This window comes from Oncorhynchus tshawytscha, linkage group LG01, assembly GCF_018296145.1.
Source record: "Oncorhynchus tshawytscha isolate Ot180627B linkage group LG01, Otsh_v2.0, whole genome shotgun sequence".
In the NCBI taxonomy this organism is placed as follows: Eukaryota; Metazoa; Chordata; class Actinopteri; order Salmoniformes; family Salmonidae; genus Oncorhynchus; species Oncorhynchus tshawytscha.
The window spans coordinates 71,294,970-71,317,154 of record NC_056429.1 but is presented as its reverse complement, the minus strand read 5'-3'; the positions used below and the strand labels follow the sequence as shown (position 1 = coordinate 71,317,154).

Below are 22,185 nucleotides of genomic sequence, written 5' to 3'. Positions count from 1 at the left end.
GATCAATATTAGCACATCATGTTCAAACATCTATTTTTGTTTTTATATTGAACTTTTATTTAACTAGGCAAGTCAGTTAAGGACAAATTCTTATTTACAATGACGTCCTACCCAGGCCAAACCTGGATGACTCTGGGCCAATTGTGCACCGCCCTATGGGACTCCCAATCACGGCCGGATGTGATACAACCTGGATTCAAACCAGGGGCTGCAGGGACACCTCTTGCACTGAGATGCAGTGCCTTAGACCGCTGCACCACTCAGGAGCCATATAAGTCACTTAATTGAGTTCCACAACCAATTGTAGATACTTTCATATGATTTGGATATGATGCTTGAAAAATGCTAATGTCCATCCCATGGCTTGAGTGGGATTTGTGCCACAAATGCTAAAACCTAAGCATGTGGTAACACTGCCGAGGAAACTAAACCAAAGCATGGATTGCTGTCATTCATGCCTTGTCCACAGACTGCTTACAGGGTAAGGAAACCAATGTGTCATTTTGTAATTTGGTTGAACTATCTCTTGAACCTTGGCCTGAGGCAGCCCTCACTAGGGTCCGGTTACCCAAAAGCATCTTAAGGCTAAATTCATCGTCAGGATTAAGATGATTTTGGGAAAGGGCCCCTCCTGGTTGTTTCCATACACAATGCATTTTGGCCTACATGAGAAACATGTTTCCACCAGGGAACGTGTAAAGTCATATCCTTTTTATAACAACAATCAGAAACTAAGAATAAGCTACAGGTGAGGTGAGACGAAACATGTTGCTATCTACTTTGCCTAGAGTAGAGAAGACGTCCTATCAGCATAATCTCTCACAGAGGAACACAATTCAAGATAGACAACTGTAATGGAAATTTTACTCCAAGCAGTTTTGAGAGAAGGCCCCTACTTCTTATGTGGCTCTCTATCCCCGCTCAGTGGACAAAGCTATCACAACACCCCACAGGCTGTGTAGAATTGATAAAATCATAGAATACTTTGTAAAGAAATTATTGGCATCAAATCATGTTTATAAGGGTAGCCTAATGATTATATACAGTGGGGCAAAAAAGTATTTAGTCAGCCACCAATTGTGCAAGTTCTCCCACTTAAAAAGATGAGAGGCCTGTAATTTTCATCATAAGTACACTTCAACTATGACAGACAAAATGAGAAAAGAAAATCCAGAAAATCACATTGTAGGATTTTTTATGAATTTATTTGCAAATTATGGTGTAAAATAAGTATTTGTTCAATAACAAAAGTTTATCTCAATACTTTGTTTTATACCCTTTGTTGGCAATGACAGAGGTCAAACGTTTTCTGTAAGTCTTCACAAGGTTTTCACACACTGTTGCTGGTATTTTGGCCCTTTCCTCCATGCAGATCTCCTCTAGAGCAGTGATGTTTTGGGCCTGTTGCTGGGCAACACGGACTTTCAACTCCCTCCAAAGATTTTCTATGGGGTTGAGATCTGGAGACTGGCTAGGCCACTCCAGGTCCTTGAAATGCTCCTTACGAAGCCACTCCTTCGTTGCCCGGGCGGTGTGTTTGGGATCAAATCAAATCAAATCAAATCAAATTTTATTTGTCACATACACATGGTTAGCAGATGTTAATGCGAGTGTAGCGAAATGCTTGTGCTTCTAGTTCCGACAATGCAGTAATAACGAGCAAGTAATCTAACTAACAATTCCAAAAAAAAACTACTGTCTTATACACAGTGTAAGGGGGTAAAGAATATGTACATAAGGATATATGAATGAGTGATGGTACAGAGCAGCATAGGCAAGATACAGTAGATGATATCTTGAGTACAGTATATACATATGAGATAAGTATGTAAACCAAGTGGCATAGTTAAAGTGGCTAGTGATACATGTATTACATAAGGATGCAGTCGATGATATAGAGTACAGTATCAACGTATGCATATGAGATGAACAATGTAGGGTAAGTAACATTATATAAGGTAGCATTGTTTAAAGTGGCTAGTGATATATTTACATAATTTCCCATCAATTCCCATGATTAAAGTGGCTGGAGTAGAGTCAGTGTCATTGACAGTGTGTTGGCAGCAGCCACTCAATGTCAGTGGTGGCTATTTAACAGTCTGATGGCCTTGAGATAGAAGCTGTTTTTCAGTCTCTCGGTCCCAGCTTTGATGCACCTGTTCTGACCTCGCCTTCTGGATGATAGCGGGGTGAACAGGCAGTGGCTCGGGTGGTTGTTGTTCTTGATGATCTTTTTGCCCTTCCTGTGACATCGGGTGGTGTAGGTGGCCTGGAGAGCAGGTAGTTTGCCCCCGGTGATGCGTTGTGCAGACCTCACTACCCTCTGGAGAGCCTTGCGGTTGTTTGGCGGAGCAGTTGCCGTACCAGGCGGTGATACAGCCCGACAGGATGCTCTCGATTGTGCATCTGTAAAAGTTTGTGAGTGTTTTTGGTGACACGCCGAATTTCTTCAGCCTCCTGAGGTTTATTCGTTGACATTACTAGTTCTCTTACAGACTGTGGCTTTCCTCTCTTATGAAACATATTTAGGCATATCGATATAAAAATATGAAAAGTAAATCAAACGGGTCTGCATTTTATTTGATTGGCACTGAATTCATCCAATCATGTCCAATCAGCAACCAAGGAAAATGTGGGCGGAGATTTCCTGAATCCTGAGCGTTCAACAATATTCCAAGGTAGTGGTGTTCACTCTCGGTCTATAGGCAAGGCGGAAGATATAGCCCGAGGTATTTCTTTGTTTCACAATGCATGTGAGTAACACGGTTGTTGCTTTCAGTTTTAGCCAATGAGTGGGTATTATGCTCAGTAATCAGCCTAATTTGTGCCATAGTCGGGCTCGCTAATATAGGCATTGCTACAGCGTAAACAGTGTAAAACGTTGTGAAGTTCTGAAATCGGTTCATTTCGAATACATCGCCGTGCACTGCACACGCGAACACAGATGTTGGCTTGTTATACCCTGTTCCTGGAACACAGTCATTAGTAGGGTCTCGTCTTTGACACACTAGCCTATTGTTTCCAATAGCGATTGTGGTATGCAGCGAATATAAACGTGGTCCCTCACTCACCTCTGGCACAAATTGAGGTGGATGTTTCGTTTGACTCTTAAAGCTAGAATCCTTAGTTGCTACATCCATTTTATGTCTACCCATAGATTCTTGAAGAATATAACTTAGTTATTCTTCATGAGCTTAGTTCAACTGTTGTACGCCATCAGAACCCCAAATATAAGCTTGCTCTACCCCAATGTTCGTAAATGGAAGCAAACGCTGTATAGCTTCAAAATATGGTTCAACATTTTGATATTAGTTAGTCTTTGCATCCATAGCTCATTCAAAACAGAGTTTTGTTACAATTAAGGACTAGCTTTAAAGGCACAATCTGAAATGAATTAAATATATATATATATATACACACACATCTCCTGTTTTGAAAATCATGACAGCTTAAATACAACTGACCTATAAAATACTTTTAAATAGCCTATATTGCCTTTATAACTAGAAACCAAAGGTCCTATAATTAGCGTACACCATTGTTTTTTCCTCATAGGAGACTGCAAAAAGTATCCATCAAATGAATATAATAAATAGGCTTCCCTATACGTTTAACATGTTGGAGAGAAAAGTAGGGAATGTAATGTTGCTCTCATGGAATCAGAATGGTCCTCTATTTGTTGTTAGTGAGGGAGAAATGTGACCTATAAAGTGGCTGAAAGATCTAATGTCTCTCACTCACTCTTCCCCATCGTTCCTCCAGTCTTGGCACTGATGGCCAAACAGAGCTCAACCCTTGCGGCGTTGCCGAGAGCGGAGGTCTGTGCCTACTGGGTGCTCTCTTTTGGCTCCCATCTCTACTCATTCTATCAACTGCACATATTCTCCAAAGGTAAATGTACCTGTCTTAAGATAAAAAGGTCTATCAATTGGGTCATTGTTTACATTTTTTTCCACACTGAATTAGTTAAGTCTGCTGTATGCAAGATACCTGACTTCCCACCCTTTGTGGCCTTGTATTAGGCTACTTAACTGTAAGTGGAGACCTTAGCTGTGATATGCAGTTTTTGCCACTAGGTGGGACTGTGGCACTGTTTCATACCCCTTGCAGAAAAGTGAGCTGTCAGGTAAATCTGTGATGATGACAACTCACTCCCTTTCCGTTCTTACCATTGACTCCCTCTCAGAGATCTGAAAGGTTCCCAAACTCTATCCTGGAGACTCCAAGAGGTGCACGTTTAGTTTTTTGCCCTAGCATTACACAACTGATTCAAATAATCAAAGCTTGATGATGAGTTGATTATTTGAATCTGCTGTGTAGTGCTAGGGCAGAAACATAAATGTTCACCTCTTGGGATCCCCGGACCGAGCTTGAGAAATGCTGGTTGAGGGAGTGGCTGCGTTTCTGGCGTTATGTTTAAATTAAAACCATAGGACACCAAACATCGTTCCCCACAGAGCTTGTCATACTTCATAGTAGAGTTCTTCAAGCCTCCTGGCAAAACCCCAGAATAAAAATTGAATGATTGAAACTGTACAGACAATGTGAGAAGATGTCACTAAAATATGCTCTCTTTTCCTAGAGCATGAAGCAGGATTGGAGAGACAGTTCCAACTGGAGAAAGGCTTTCTAATATGGGGGCATAAAAAGGTGAGTATAATTTATGGCTATTGGGGTCTACAAACATTGTATGACTTCCAAAGGTGCGTAAATTATTATTATTTTTTAAATCCAGAGGCCTGTCATTTAAAAGAAAAATGTAATCCTAGGGTGTGTCATATGGCATGACATTTTCAGACTGGGCCCATGATAAAATGAGTTGTCTGTGACAGGACCCTACAGACTTTGAGTGGAGCTTCTGGAGTCACTGGGCTAGAAAGTCTTTGCTGTGGACTTTGTTGGGCCATGCCGTGGTCTCCAGACTAGCCAGCTTCTTCATTCCTAAGGTATAATATACAAGGAAAACATCAGCTGAAGTGAGACCTTAACATTTTTACCCTAATTTTTTCCCAGACAAATTAGAACCAAAATACTATAGCTTTGATGCTTTTTTGCTTATCAACTTCCCATCAGTTCAGAGTGACAGCTCAGTTGGCCTATGGTCTCCTTGTGGCTTGCTGTGCAGTGGGGATTAAAGGATTGGGCGTGGTCCTTGGCCATCTGGGCCTGTCATTGGCTGTTGCCCAGCTGTGTAACCCTGCCCTGTCCTGGAGCTGTGCCCTGCTGCTACTTTCCACCCTCCACATCCCCCCACTGCAGGAGATACAGGTGAGTCGCACCTCTTTTTACTCAATCTCTTGCATGCTATCCCTTTCTCTCATCCACCCACTGCAAGAGATACACACCTCCCTCCCCCCACACCTGCCTACTGCAGCAGAGTCACACAGACCGAAGCAGTTGTTCCCTAGTTTGATTTTACAGATATGAAGACAAAGACCCCCAAAGTAATATCCAGGCCCTCTGGCATCAAGATTACTTGATGTCTATTGTCACAGGACAGAGAATTTTAAAACCATTAGAAGCCTAAGTATTTTAACCAGGTGTGTCAGTCTGACCATAGCCTGTTGCCGTCCCCATTCCCTTGTTGGTATCTGTAAATAGGGAATCACGCTATTGTATATTATGTCATCTTGTTGAATAATGTTCAAATTACATATTGACTCTTGGAGGTGCCAAATGTCCATATCTTTGACATATTTGTGTGAGAGTGTCGTTGTCTTGTGTTTCTGTGTGTGGTTGGCACATTCAAATATTGCTTTTTGTTATTGGGGTGCTCAGCCCCTCACACCACTCCCAGCCCCCTGTTATTGGATACCTGACAGACTGCATTTCTTCATTGATGTTTAAACTGGATCGTTCCACCAATGAAGTGCCCTTTGAATAGTGTGTCTTGGTGGATTTTTAAAAAATTTCACCTAATTTTAACATTCTTATATAAAGAGCATATGTTCACCTGAACTATTTACATTGACACACTGCTGCTACTTGCTGTTTATTATAAATGCATAGTCACTTTACCCCTACCTACATGTACAAATTACCTCGACTAACCTGTACCTCCACACATTGACTCGGTACTGGTACCCCCTGTATATAGCCTTGTTATTGTTATTTTATTGATACTTTTTTTCTTTTTCACAGTAGTTTATTTAGTAAATATTTTCTTAACCAACAACGCAGCTCAAGAAATAGTTAAGGGCTTGTAACTAAGCATTTCACGGTAAGGTACACCTGCTGGTTTCGGTGCATGTGACAAATACAATTTGATTGAATTTAATAAAAATACAAAAAATCTTCCCATCTCAAGATGTTAGATAAATAAATACTATAAGTGCCGAATAAAGTAACGGGGAAGACGAATTCATCTTATATCAAACATAAATCCCCTTTTTACAGGAGAAATGGAAAGCTTGTGTGCAACAGGGAGGGGCAAGTGTGTGTGCGTATACGTGTGTGTGTATGTATGTATGTATGTGCGTGTGTGTATGTATATGCGTGTGTGTGTAAATGCATTTAAACTCAGTTTTTCACAATTTCTGACATTTTAATCCTAGTAAAAATTCCCTGTCTTAGGCCAGTTAGTATCACCACTTTATTTTAAGAATGTGAAATGCCAGAATAATTGTAGTGATTTATTTCAGCTTTTAATTTTGTCATCACATTCCAAGTGGGTCAGACGTTTACATACACTCAATTACTATTTGGTAGCATTGCCTTTAAATTGTTTAACTTGGGTCAAACGTTTCGGGTAGCTTTCCTCATGCCTCAAGTCCCAGACGTGCTCAATGGGATTGAGATCCGGGCTCTTCGCTGGCCACGGCAGAACACTGACATTCCTGTCTTGCAGGAAATCACGTTGAGATCGAGCAGTATGGCTGGTGACATTGTCATGCTCGAAGGTCATGTCAGGATGAGCCTGCAGGAAGGGTACTATATGAGGGAGGAGGATGTCTTCCCTGTAACGCACAGTGTTTAGATTGCCTGCAATGAGAAGCTCAGACCTATGATGCTGTGACACACCGCCCCAGACCATGACAGACCCTCCACCTCCAAATCCATCCCGCTCCAGAGTACAGGCCACGGTGTAACGCTCATTCCTTCGATGATAAACGCGAATCCGACCATCACCCCTGGTGAGACAAAACCGTGACTCGTCAGTGAAGAGCACTTTTTGCCAGTCCTGTCTGGTCCAGCGACGGTGGGTTTGTTCCCATAAGCGACGTTGTTGCCAGTGTCTGGTGAGGACCTGCCTTACAACAGGCCTACAAGCCCTCAGTCCAGCCTCTCAGCCTATTGCGGACAGTCTGAGTACTGATGGAGGGATTGTGCGTTCCTGGTGTAACTCGGGCAGTTGTTGCCATCCTGTACATGTCCCGCAGGTGTGATGTTCGGATGTACCGATCCTGTGCAGGTGTTGTTACACGTGGTCTGCCACTGCGAGGACGATCAGCTGTCCGTCCTGTCTTCCTGTAGCACTGTCTTAGGCGTCTCACAGTACAGACATTGCAATTTATTGCCCTCGCCACATATTCAGTCCTCATGCCTCCTTGCAGCATGCCTAATGCACATTCACCCAGATTAGCAGGTACCCTGGGCATCTTTCTTTTGGTGTTTTTCAGAGTCAGTCGAAAGGCCTCTTTTGTGTCCTAAGTTTTCATAAATAACTGTGACCTTAATTGCCTACCGTCTGTAAGCTGTTAGTGTCTTAACGACCGTTCCACAGGTGCATGTTCATTAATTGTTTATGGATCATTGAACAAGCATGGGGAACAGTGTTTAAACCCTTTACAATGAAGATCTGTGAAGTTATTTGGATTTTTACGAATTATCTTTGAAAGACAGGGTCCTGAAAAAGGGACGTTTCTTTTTTTGCTGAGTTTGACATTTGAGTACTTTGTCCACCACTGCCTAAAAGTAGTGTACAATATAGGAAATAGGGTGCCATTTGGGACGCAGCCTGTGTTTATCGATTAGCTGAGCCCAGAGCAGAGTAGACACCTTTATCAGCACTTTGTCACAGTGTCTGTTATCTGACTATTGGCAGTCCAGACTGACTGATGTTGTCAATTCTGTCCATTATGATCCTCTTCCTCCTCATGCTCCTTATGTCTCCTCCACCTCTTCCTTTTCATCCTCCTCGTTGTCCAGTGCTGAGATGACCTCAGTGATTTGGTGTGTTTAAACATCGAAGAAGTCGTCCAGTGACTTAATTATATATATATTTATAAAAAATAAAAAAACTTTTCCTGTTGAAAAGCGATATACCAAGTATAAATAAAGTAATGTACACACACTTAAGGGTACAAATACATGTTGTAGAAGGACTTTAAGGTCCCTGCTCTCTCACCCACTGTGCTGTCTCATCTTGCATGTCGACCTGCCACTCACAATTCACACTGAGGGAGAATCGCTTCCTCTCTGTGACGACAGAGATCCACATCTAACGCCGCTACAGTACCTCTGATGGATCTGTCTAGATTGATGTACTCAAGTGTCTGCTAGTCTCTTTGGGAAAATAATAGTTCAGTAATGTCATATTTTATATTTGAGATTTCTTGCCTTGATGACTACTTTGCACGCTTTTGGTATTCTCTCAACCAGCTTCATGAGGTAGTCACCTGGGGGCTGGATTCACAGAACCTTAAGAAGAAATTACTTCGTAACTGCCATTTTTCCCCCCTTAACTATAGACTTAAGAAGAAAGTTCAGCAGAGTTGCTTTTCCTCAAAGGGTATTGGACATTTTCTTGCACTATTTCTTACATTTCTCATTAAGCAAAAATTGAATAAGAAATTTGATTCTTGAAAATAAAGTTTTGGAAATGATGTTGATTCCAAGATGGCTAAACCCTTGTATTAAACTCAGGGCAGTGAGAGAAAAAGCTCAAGAAAACAATTGACCATGTTTAATTCACTCAACTTGATCTGAAAGGTTTAGTGTTGATGATTTTAAACCCAAGAACATATTTTAGAACCCTAATCTCAGTAAGAAATATGCAAACATGATTGCCATTGCTAGCTATATTGGTTGCCTTGTAACAAACATCTTAAGAAGTGTTGCGTCTTTACTATCATTAAATGAAGACTTTTAGTTTTTATCAAGGATTCTCTGTAATTAGTATTACGCGATTAAACGGATTAATCATGTAACTGCAATTAACTAGGAAGTCGGGGCACCAAGGAAAATATTCAGATTTAAGTTATAAAATATCTGAAGTTATATTAGGAAATTATATCTGATCAATTAGTCTTCGAATTAATTATTTACTTTACCTCACGTTAGTCTCATTCCAAACGTCGTAAATTGTTGGTTATCTGCACAAACCCAGTCCTCACTATGAGTCATCCATACATCAATTGTCTTAAATCATTTATTTACTAACTAAGTAATTCACAGAAATGCATAAACAAACAAAGTAAAAATGGTTACAAGAAATGATAGGGGAATGTGCCCTAGTGGGCTAAACCGGCATGGCGGCTTGTTGTTCAAAAGGGAAGTGGGGGTCGACTGAGAAGACAACAGAAAGTTGATAATTATAACAATTGAAATGCTATTCCTTTGCACATGAACCCTCACTCATCGGGGAACAATTGCAATCAATATATATACACTGCTCAAAAAAATAAAGGGAACACTTAAACAACACAATGTAACTCCAAGTCAATCACACTTCTGTGAAATCAAACTGTCCACTTAGGAAGCAACACTGATTGACAATAAATTTCACATGCTGTTGTGCAAATGGAATAGACAACAGGTGGAAATTATAGGCAATTAGCAAGACACCCCCAATAAAGGAGTGGTTCTGCAGGTGATAACCACAGACCACTTCTCAGTTCCTATGCTTCCTGGCTGGTGTTTTGGTCACTTTTGAATGCTGGTGGTGCTTTCACTCTAGTGGTAGCATGAGACGGAGTCTACAACCCACATAAGTGGCTCAGGTAGTGCAGCTCATCCAGGTTGGCACATCAATGCGAGATGTGGCAAGAAGGTTTGCTGTGTCTGTCAGCGTAGTGTCCAGAGCATGGAGGCGCTACCAGGAGACAGGCCAGTACATTAGGAGACGTTGAGGAGGAGGCCGTAGGAGGGCAACAACCCAGCAGCAGGACCGCTACCTCCGCCTTTGTGCAAGGAGAAGCAGGAGGAGCACTGCCAGAGCCCTGCAAAAAGACCTCCAGCAGGCAACAAATGTGCATGTGTCTGCTCAAACGGTCAGAAACAGACTCCATGAGGGTGGTGTGAGGGCCCGACGTCCACAGGTGGGGGTTGTGCTTACAGCCCAACACCGTGCAGGACGTTTGGCATTTGCCAGAGAACACCAAGATTGGCAAATTCGCCACTGGCGCCCTGTGCTCTTCACAGATGAAAGCAGGTTCACACTGAGCACATGTGACAGACGTGACAGAGATCCCTCAGGAGACCATCCGCCACCTCATCAGGAGCATGCCCAGGCATTGTAGGGAGGTCATACAGGCACGTGGAGGCCACACACACTACTGAGCCTCATTTTGACTTGTTTTAAGGACATTACATCAAAGTTGGATCAGCCTGTAGTGTGGTTTTCCACTTTAATTTTGAGTGTGACTCCAAATCCAGACCTCCATGGGTTGATACATTTGATTTCCATTGATCATTTTTGTGTGATTTTGTTGTCAGCACATTCAACTATGTAAAGAAAAAAAGTATTTAATAAGAATATTTTATTCATTCAGATCTAGGATGTGTTATTTTAGTGTTCCCTTTATTTTTTTGAGGAGTTTATTTACGCTCAGTGTGTCGTCTTGATCGCTGTTGAAAAGTTAGTTTCTGTTGGAGAGTTTCCGTCCTTTCTCTCTCTGCCTCTGTCTCTGTCTCGTGGTTAGGATGGATTGTTCAGAGTGACATTCATTCATTTCGTTATAGAATGGGTGTTTCGGCGGTTGTCGTTCTTCGCGTTCAATGATACCGAATTCCTAGCTGCAGATTAGTAATTAATATCAAAGACTTGTTCTTATTCTGTCGGTATCGATAGTCTAAGAGTTTAACCACGTGGTATGGTTAAAGGATTCAGCAATGGTCTGTAACCTTTGTCCTCTCGTCATGGAGAAAAACATGGTCTGTTGAGAATTTCTCAAAGTTGGGGTTTTATTCAGGAGTTGCAGAAAAGGGCCTGTGCCAGGATGCCTGACCCCAACTGGGCTCATGGGCGGTCCTCTGATTTAGTTCATCTCAAAAGGGGGAGAAAAAAAATCACAATTTTACAAACGGTATCATCCTCACTCATCTTATACAACAATTAGATGTAAACCTCATATCTGAGGCTATTATATAAACAGTGTTATGGTAATGTGGCCGCACCGTCTCTCATGAGATTTTCAAACTTGTACCAAACGGACCAGTTCATTGCTGGATTCTTCACCGATCTTTTATACCTTCTCCAGAACACAAATGTTGTTCGGACCTCAAGTTCTGTGAGGTGGAAGAAATTCCTTTGTTCTCTATGAAACCTCACTCTCTCTATACTGTGTCCATGAGGAGATAATCTCTTCGAGGAATTTACGACCTCTCTCACCACAGCAGCCTAGTTGTAGGAGGCAGGGAGACTGGGATGGGGCTTGCTGTACCCAAAGAGGGCAACGTCATGACAGAAGATTAGTAAGAAGATGTTTCAGAAGTTCATAAGAAAATCATTAAATCTTAAGATATTAGTGAGAAATTGCACTTAAGAAGCTTCTTATGAACTTTAAAAAAAGTTTTTGCGTAAGAAGTTTTTTGTGAATCTGGGCCCAGGAATGCATTTCCTACTTAATGCGTTTGAGCCAATCAGTGGTGCTGTGACAAGGTAGGGGTGGTATACGGAAGATGGCCCTATTTGGTAAAAGACCAAGTCCATATTATGGCAAGAACAGCACAAATAAGCAAAAATAAATGACAGTCCTTCATCACTTTAAGACATGAAGGTCACTCAATGTGGAACATTTCAAGAACTTTGAAAGTTTCTTCAAGTGCAATAGTAAAAAACATCAAGCGTCATGATGAAACTGGTTCTCATAAGGGCCGCCACAGGAAAGGAAGACCCAGAGTTACCTCTGCTGCAGGGGATAAGTTCATTTGAGTTACCAGCCTCAGATTTCAGCCCAAATAAATGCTGCGCTCCCAAGAAGCTTCACTATAGACCCTGGTTAGATTCCAGGCTGTATCACAACCGGCCATGGTTGGGAGTCCCATAGGGCGACGCACAATTAGCACAGCGTCGTTAGGGTTTGGCCGGGGTAGGCCGACATTGTAAATAAGAATTTGTTCTTAAGTGACCTGCCTAGTTAAATGAAAGTGACATTATTTAAATAATAATAATTTTAAGACATCTCAACATCAACTGTTCAGAGGAGACTGTGTGAATCAGTCCTTCATGGTTGAATTGCTGCTAAGAAACCACTACTAAAGGACACCAATGAGAAGAGACTTTCTTTGGCCAAGAAATTACATGTATTTATGAAGCCCTTTCAACATCAGCAGAGGTCCCAAAGTGCTATACAGAAACCCAGCCTTAAACCCCAAACAGCATGCAATGCTGATGTAGAAGCACAGATATAACATATATAGAAGAGACAGTAATGCTTATGGGGGAGGTGTTGCTATATACATACACACACACACACACACTACCATTCAAAAGTTTGGGGTCACTTTGTAATGTCCTTGTTTTTGAAAGACAATAACTTTTTGTTTTGTTCATTAAAATAAAAATAATATCAAATTGATCAGAAATACAATGTAGACTTTGTTAATGTTGTAAATGACTATTGTAGCTGGAAACAGCAGTATTTTAAATGGAATATCTACATAGGCGTGCAGAGGCCAATTATTAGCAACCATCACTCTTGTGTTCCAATGGCACGTTGTGTTAGCTAATCCCAGTTTATCATTTTAAAAGACTGGCTGATCATTAGAAAACCCTTTTGCAATTATGTTAGCACAGCTGAAAACTGTTGTGCTGATTTTAAAGAAGCAATAAAACTGTCTTTCTTTAGACTAGTTGAGTATCTGGAGCATCAGCATTTGTGAGTTCCAATTACAGGTTCAAAATGGCCAGAAACAAAGACCTTCTTCTGAAACTTGTCAGTCGATTCTTGTTCTGAGATATGAAGGCTATTCCATGTGAGAAATTACCCGCAAAACACCAGTCTCAAAGTCAACAGTGAAGAGGTGACCCTGGGATGCTGGCCTTTTAGGCAGAGTTGCAAAGAAAAAGCCATATCTCAGACTGGTCAATAAAAAGAAAAGATTAAGATGGGCAGAAGAACACACACTGGACAGAGGAACTCTGCCTAGAAGGCATGCATCCCGGAATCGCCTCTTCACTGTTGACATTGAGACTGGTGTTTTGCGGGTACTATTTAATGATCGATAACAATAATAAACCTGGCATTGACAACATAAATGGAAGGCTACTGATGATGGTAGCTGACTCTCTCTGTCATATCTTTAATCTGAGTCTAGAGGAAGGTGTCCCCTCAGGCCTGGAGGAAAGCCAAAGTCATTCCACTACCCAAGTGTGGTAAAGAGGTCTGATGTTAGAACCAGTAAATGCCTATCAGCTTGCTGCCAGCTCTTAGCAAACTGTTGGGAAAAAGGGTTTGACCAAATACAATGCTACTTCTCTGTAAACAAATGAATAACATATGTTCAGCATGCTTATAGGGAAGGGCACTCAACATGCACTCACACAAACAACTGATGATTGGTTGAAATATATTTATAAGAAGAAGATTGTGGGAGCTGTACTGTTAGATTTCAATGCAGCCTTTGCTATTATTGACCATAACCTGTTTTTGAGAACTTATGTTTTATGGCTTTTCAACCTCTGCCATATCGTGGATTCAGTGCTATCTATCTAATATAACTCAGAGGGTTTTCTTTAATGAAAGCTTCTCCAATGTCAAATGTGTAGTGTACCGCAGGGCAGTTCTCTAGGCCCTCTTTTTAAAAATATTTTGACCAATGACCTGCCACTGGCATTAAACAAAGCCTGTGTGTCCATGTATGCTGAGGATTCAATCACTGAAACCATTAACAAGGAGTTGCAGTCAGTTTTTGAATGGGTGGCCAGTAATAAACTGGTCCGAACATCTCTAAAACTAAGAGCATTGTATTTGGTACATATCAATCACTAAGCTCTAGACTTCAGCGGAATTTGGCGATGAATGGTGTGGCTGTTGAGCAAGGAGGACTGAATGACTTGATGCTACCTTAGATTGTAAACTGTTTTTGTCAAAACATATATTCAATGGCTGTAAAGATGGTGAGAGGTCCGTCTGTAATAAAGAGATGTTCTGCTTTTTTGACACCACACTCCACAAAGCAAGTCCTGCAGGCTCTAGTTTTGGCTTATCTTGATTATTGTCCAGCCATGTGGTCAATGCTGCTACGAAAACCTAGTTAAGCTGCAGCTGGCCCAGAACAGAGCGGCACGTCTTACTCTTAATTGCAGTTAGAGGGCTGATATAAATACTATGCATTCCAGTCTCTGAGGAGAGACTGACTGCATCACTTCAGGGGTTTTATAAGGAACAGTGTGTGGAAAAATCCAAATAGTTTGCATAGTTAACTTATGCACAGATCTGACACACACACACTTACCCCACCAGACATGCCACCAGGGGTCTTTTCATAGTCCTTCATAGTCATAACAAATTCAAGCGCGTACAGCATTATATAGAGTCATTATTGCATGGAACTCCCATCTCATGTTGCTCAAATGAACAGCAAACCTGTTTTCATAAACAGGTGAAGCAAGACCTCACGGCACAACCTCGCTTCCCTATTTGATCTAGATATATTTTGTGTATGTATTGATATGTAGGCTGTGTTTAAAAAAAATGTATTATAGTTCTGTTCTTGTCTATTAATCTTCTCTTATGTCATGTTTCATGTTCTGTGTGGACCACAGGAAGAGTAGCTATGGCTTTCAGCTAATGGGGATCCATATGAAATACAAAGAATTGCATATTTGCGCACTGGATGAAGTGAGCCAAATATTTTGGTTTCATTTTATTAAGACAGCCAGGACCGGACTAACTAAGACATGTGTTTCTGATGTTTGGTATACTCGGTGTATGTCCATTTTAAATGTGAATTGTAAATGTATTTTGTAAATGTAAATTGATCAACTTAAGAAAATATACATTTACATTACATTTTTGACATTTTTATGTTTGCTTTTTAATAGTACTCCCATTGAAGGACCAAGAAATCTCAAAATTGCTAAGTAGATGCAAAATGGTCATTTCAGCCTGGCCTTAAGAAAGACATCATTATACAGTGGATGATTACTATGTTACATTTTTTTTCTCTTTGTTTCTTTAGAGTATGTGTTGCTTCATCTGTTGTTTCTTCACATGGAGAGAAGGAAACTTGCTCTCCTTTCTCCTAACGCAGTTAACCATGTTACACAGTGATTGCACTATCGCTCTCCCTCCCCCTTAATTACCTTATGATGATCTTAATATGCAATAGATCAACAACTGCTCTCACTGCAATTCTAATATCCTGATGATCATCATCCACTCCCTCCCTTTATTTCTCTCTCTGCCCCCCAGCCCCCCACCCCCGTATGAATCTGAATCCTGGGGGAAACATATGTACAGTTCCTTCAGAAAATCAGAAAGTATTCATACACCTTGACTTATTTCACATTTTGTTTAGTTAAATGTTATTTTTTCTTCACCCATCTACAGACATTACCCCATAATGACAGTGAAAACATGTTTTTATATAAGTATGCAAATGTTTTCCAAATTAAATACAGATATCAATTTACGCAAGTATTCACACCCCTTTGCCATAACACTCCGAATTGAGCTCAGGTGCATCCAATTTCCTTTGATTGTCCTTGAGATGTCACTACAACTTGATTGGAGTCCACCTGTGACCCATTCAATTGTTTGGAGATAATTTGGAGAGAAACACAGGTGTCTATATAAGGTCCCACAGTTGACAGTGCATGTCAAAGCAGAAACTACACAATGAAGTCCAAGGAACTGTCTGTAGGTCTCCTAGATATAATTGTGATGAGGCATATACTGTATCTGGTGAAGAGTATAAAACCCTTTCTAGAGTGTTGAACATTTTCCAAGAACACGGGGGTCTCCATCATTGGGAAATTGAAAAACCTGCAACTACCCAGACTCTGCCTAGAGCTGTCTGACCAAACTGAGCAACCGGGCATGAAGGACCTTAGTCAGGGAGGTGACCAAGAATCCAATGACCACTCTGACAGAACTACAGAGTGTCCTGGCTGAGATGGAAGAACCTGCCATAAGGAGAACTCTCTACAGCACTTCACCAATCTGGACATTACGGGAGAATGGCCAGACGCAAGCTACTCCTAAGAAAAAGGCAAATGACTGCATGCCTGGAGTTTGCATTCTGTGGTCTGATGAGACAAAAATTGAACTCTTTGGCCTGGCTCCAAAGTGCTGTCTGGAAAAAAAACAGGCACAGCTCATCACCCGTCTAACACCATCTCTACCATGAAGCGTGGTGGCAGCAGCATGCTATCGGGATGCTTTTCAGAGGCAGGGACTGGGTGACTGGTAAGGAAAGAGGGGACAACGAATGAGCCAAATACAGGCAAATCCTTGATTAGAACCTGCTTCGGAGTGCAAACAACCTTATACTGGGGCGTAGATTTACATTCTAACAGGACAATAACCCCAAGCATACAGCCAAAGCAACGCTGGAATGGCTTCAGAACACGAATTTGAAAGTCCTTGAGTGGCCCAGACTTGAATCCCATTTCAAATCTGTGGAAAGACTTGAAGATTCACTCCCGCTCTCCATCTAGAATGGGGGAAAAATGGGGAAGAAATCCCCAAATCCAGATATGCAAAGCTGACAGACATACCCAAGGACTCAAAGCTTTAATTGCCGCAGAAAGTGCTTCTACAAAGTATTGAGTCTGGTGTGAATACTAATGTTAATGAGAGATTTGTCTTTTTCATTTTCAAATGTCTAAACACATGATTTCACTTTGTCATTATGGGGTATAGTGTGTTTATGGTTGAGGAAAAATCAATTGAATCAATTTTGAATTACCCAACAAAATGTGGAATAAGTCGAGAGGTGTGGATACTTTCTGAAGGCATTGTATGGCTATATATTTTGCTCTGCAGATAAAAGAAGAAGCCTGCACATGGTTTATTGCATGATGTGTTTCATTATTGGACTGGCATTGTTGATTCATTGTTTGTTTTGTAATACATGTATATTTAGCCTCCTGCCTTCATCATACACAAAGGACCAGATCTGGTAGTGATGTTAGTACAGTAAGAGTGATGAGACTTTCTGCCTCTTCAAATGGAAACCAACCAAATCCATGTGGATGAGTGTTGTCACAGATTCCTAGAGGAACAGCTACTGCGATGTCTCGCTCTTGCTCAAAACATGTGAACTCTCATACCGTAGGCTTAGGCAAAATGCACTAGAAAACTTGGGTCACATTCAGCAGGGTGCAACATTCTGGCACTGAACATTGCAGATAGAATGTCATGAATAGAGTTGACATGATTCCTTATTCTACATGTCAGTCATACACAATATTTGAACAGTTTACGATGTTGTGCTCTGCTGAACACAGCCCTGGGTCATGTTCATTAGGCGGCACCTTCGGAAAACGAAAATGTGTTTCTTATTGAACAAGTTCAGATAGAAACAAAGAGGTAATCTCTGTTTTTGACAATTGTTGTGGTTACTGGTATGTTGTCTCCCACAGAGAAGCTGGCACCAGACAGAGGAGGAGTACTAATCAAATTGTATTAGTCACATGTGCCGAATACAACGGGTGTAGACCTTAGTGAAATGCTTACGAGCCCCTAACCAACAATGCAGTTTAAAAAAATACAGATAATAGGAGATACAAGTACTTAAAGAGCAGCAGTGAAATAACAATAGCGAGACTATATACAGGGGGGTACTGATAGTCAATGTGCGGGGGCACCAGTTATTTGAGGTAGTATGTACATGTAGGTAGAGTTATTAAAGTGACTATGCATAGATGACAACAGAGAGTAGCAGTGTAAAGAGTGGGTGGGGGGCACTGCAAATAGTCTGAGTAGCCATTTGTCTAGATGTTCAGGAGTCTTATGGCTTGGGGGTAGAAGCTGTTTAGAAGCCTCTTGGATCTAGACATGGTGCTCCGATACCATTTGCCATGTGGTAGCAGAGAAAACAGTCCATGACTAGGGTAGCTGGAGTCTTTGACCATTTTTAGGGCCTTCCCCTGACACCGCCTGGTATAGAGGTCCTGGATGGCAGGAAGCATGGCACCAGTGATGTGCTGGGCAATTCGCACTACCCTCTGTAGTGCCTTGCGGTCGGAGGCCGAGCAGTTGCCATACCAGGCAGTGATGCAACCAGTCAGGATGCTACCGTTTACTCTTCAGTGATGTATTCTGCCGCCACCGCTGCCTCACCAGGCGTGTTGTTCTTCACCCACAGAGAAGCTGGTACCAGACAGAAGAGGAGTACTACCTCTTACTCTTCAGTGTGGCAGTGTGTGGCCTGCGCTTCATCAGCTTCAGCCTGGAGCACTGCTGGCGCCCCCTGGAGGCTGGAGGACTGCAGCAGCAGGTCTACTGGCTGACCGCTTACTCCTTCTACCATCCTTTGTTCTTCAACGGACCCATCCTCACCTTCAAGGACTTCCTCCAACAGGTGAGATATCAACCAATGAGCTTTTAGTGCAGGAGGAAGTCAGCAAATGAGCTGACGGGGCGGGAGGATGTCAGGTGAGATATCAGGCAATGAGCTGTCACCTTCAAGGACTACCTCCAACAGGTGAAATATCAGTCAATCAGCTTCCAGGGAGAAATCAGCCACTGATCTGACATGAAAGGTGCAAATCTTCAAGCAATTTTCCTCACTGGGAACATTCAATTTTCATTTGAGAGCAATTGATGCAAAAGTTTTCCTGGGAGCAAATGGGTAACATAGCAAGATCAAGAGGTATCCCCTTGGTTCCAAACTCCTGCTTCCCAAAATGAAACATCACTCCAAATTCTCATCACAGATTGAAAAAGACAAGTCAGTGTTGCAAGATTTTCTGTGATTTCTCTCTCTGGTGTAGGTTTAGACTCTGAGTGTGAAGGCTCAGGGATTTCTCAGCGCCTTGGGGTGAGTTTTATAAGAGCTAAATGAAACTCTGGTGGAAAAATGGCTGCAATGATCCATTGCTGTAGGTTGACTGAGGGCAGGAAGGAGGGGGTTTGCACTTTTGGGACATTTCTAATGGTTCCATCTCAACAGGCATGCTCAATGAAGCACAGCTAAAAAAAAGTACTTGCAAGCATTGAAAATACTATTTGAATCCAGGTCTGCAAAGCACAGCTGAGCAGCTCCTGTTGGGCTATCACAATGCACTCCATGCTTTTTCTGTTTTTCTACTGCAGGAAAAGCCCATTCCCTCAAATACTGTGCAGTAGGTGATGCTGCTAGAGATGAGAAAGTAGTGGGTGGTGAATGGCAAGAAAAAAAGATGCTGCTAGTTTGATAGGGAGGAGCGAGATCAGACCTTGGTTCAAATACTATTTTAAATAATTGCATATACCCAATCAGGGCTTGATTGAGTTTATCTGGCACGATGCAACCAATAGAATAGTCGCACACAATGAAAACCCCCGCCCTTCTGTTACTTCAGGGAGGCTAAAACCACCACACAAAGTATATTGAAAGATTTCAAATATTATTTGAATCCAGGTCTGAGAGAGATGTCATATTGAATATGTAAAGCCCACAAACAGGAGAAGCTAATTGGGCTAAGGTTATTAGGAAATGTGGAGAGTGCTTGTATGGAAAGAATCCCTTCCATTATTTATCATCATGTCCTCACTGGTCCCATCTCCATACAGACTATCAGAGGAGCAGTGGAGGCTGGTGACTTGAAATATTGAGGAGGATGGGAAACACATGGTATAGGCACGGAGACGACAAATCATGTTTTAAAAAAATCATGAACGACATTATTTTAACTTAAAACATTTTAATATAGGCATTTTAAAATATTATGGGGAATGGGAAGGCTACTTACAATGTGTTGGGAAGGGATCACAGCAGTGATTGAATGAGGGTATGAGGCATGAGTTGAGATGTTCAGAGGCTTGACTTCAGAGCAGGACAGGGGTTGTGGTGTTCAGAGGCTTCAGTGCAGGACAGGCTCATCATGGATGGATGGTGTTGAATAGCTCAACTCTTCCACTGAGGGCAGGACAGGATTTGACTGGGAAAACAAACAAAAAATAACACAGTTGGACAAAAGAGCTAAGAATGTGTTAGTTCAAGCAAGGACTAAAATCACATTGATGTGTAATAATGTGATTGTGATTGACTACATACAGTAATGAGAGAAAATTGACAGGACTTAGAGAGGAAACATTCAATGCGCCAGGAAGGGGGTGTGGAGCCATGAACCTCCTAGGTTTTGCATTGAAGTCCAGAGGAGGATGGAAAATGGCTGCCCTCTGGCTACACCATGATGCTAACCCCAGAGGGTGCTGTTGAAACTACTGTACATCTTTATTGGAAAAAAAGGGGGTTTAAATCAGGTATTTGGTAACGTGAATATATTTGCTTTTATTTTGATTACATTTTTATTCACTGAGTAGGATGGTCCTCCTCTTCCTCTGAGGGGCCTGTATGAATGCTCCTCACAACACTCTACCTGTACTGGATGTTCAATAAACCTTCCATACTGTACGTTCCATTCTATTTGACAAGCACCCCAAAGTCATATAATAAATATAGAAATGATTAAGTTTATAAACTCTTAAGTGTAACGTTTTTCCGTAGTATCCACCACACCAAATACTTGTCTTATTGGTAATAGGGCTGTAAAATAAAGTATTACCTTTGTGTGATTATTGTAGATGCAGGTACCTGTGAAGGATCGTGGTGCTAGGATTACGTTCCTCTCGCTGCTGGCCAACACTGGCAGGATCTGTGTGTGGTGGCTTATAGCAGAGTACATGATACACCTGATGTACATGCACACTATACAGGCCAACGAAACATATCTGGAGATCCTGCCACCTTGGGCATTGGGTAAGTGTTTCTGTGTGCGTGTGTGCAGTATGTACATGCATGTGTGCTTTTGTGTAGTTCAAAACTGCCATACTCTTTATTTAGCTAAGGAAACTTGAGTTTGATGATAAAGCCATCTGTTCAGTTGCCTGAAAGCAAAACTTTTGGGACCCTCCACTGTATTTCACACGGTAAGCATTTTGCCTGAGAGAAAGCGACACTCTGTAGGTAACAGCAAGCTTGTAAAGTACTGAACCTTTTGTTTTACCAACAGGGAAATTGGGCGATTTCATGCCAGCATAGCACAAAAATATTTTTGGTGTCTCAGATTGTACTGGCAATCCTCACATATAAACTTACTTGGGAGGAAGAGTGTTTGATTTGTAACACAATTATTATACATTTATCATTATCTGCCAATCTGCCATTTTAGGCCCTTTTTAGACCTATACATGCCCACTGTAAGACCTAATGATTTGTGAACTGTACATGATACAGACACCACCTTCATGTCAGTGTACTATCGCTACATTCTGAAATACAATTTTACACATTAATTTATTAAACAAAACTATCAATATAATATTTTAGACCGCTGCACCACTTGGGAGGCCTAAGGCATTGTAGTGCTAGAGGCGTCACTCACTACATCACATTTCCAGAGTGAGCTTTCTAATACTTTTTTAAGTTCTGATACATTTTATGTACCCCACCAACACAGTGAATTGCAAAATGGATTCAAAGGAACTCCCTTTGCTGGTGGTTTTTAATATTCAGGTTGTTTAATCGTCACATGTACGTACGGGGTTGCAGCAACTATTGCAGCGTACAGTGAAAATCTTGCTGTATGTGCAATGTGGCCTGTGATTGGGTTTTATATGTATAAAATTTATAATTTCTTCAAAAGTAGCAGAGAGCCCACTCTGGAAATGTAATGTGTTTGAAGAGTATATTGTTCAAAACAATATGTCTAAAAATAATCTAAATCAAAAGGGGTACTTTTGAAACCATGTATGGTTCATGGATCATAAGGTCTTACAGGAGGCATTTTACAGGTCTAATAAGGGCCTAAAATGGCCACTTTCGTCATGATTTTCTTTTTTAAAAAATGGTTTGATACTGTATGTAAAA

The 22,185-nt window shown here is 41.4% G+C and overlaps 1 protein-coding gene across 4 annotated transcripts in view; it reads left to right on the top strand.

Moving 5' to 3' along the window:
- Positions 1 to 2,637: 2,637 nt before the first annotated feature.
- The window catches only part of hhat (hedgehog acyltransferase), a 107,185-nt gene continuing 87,637 nt past the window's right edge, over positions 2,638 to 22,185 (top strand). For 3 of the 4 annotated variants that reach the window (XM_024429056.1, XM_024429063.1, XM_024429037.1), the window contains exons 1-7: positions 2,638 to 2,753; positions 3,763 to 3,891; positions 4,583 to 4,650; positions 4,833 to 4,946; positions 5,074 to 5,268; positions 18,478 to 18,693; positions 20,901 to 21,075. In XM_024429056.1, the coding sequence (XP_024284824.1) occupies positions 3,774 to 3,891; positions 4,583 to 4,650; positions 4,833 to 4,946; positions 5,074 to 5,268; positions 18,478 to 18,693; positions 20,901 to 21,075 (886 nt within the window). In that variant the 5' untranslated portion in view covers positions 2,638 to 2,753; positions 3,763 to 3,773. The remainder of the gene's footprint in view (positions 2,754 to 3,762; positions 3,892 to 4,582; positions 4,651 to 4,832; positions 4,947 to 5,073; positions 5,269 to 18,477; positions 18,694 to 20,900; positions 21,076 to 22,185) is intronic. The other variant, XM_024429046.2, reaches the window with a different exon arrangement.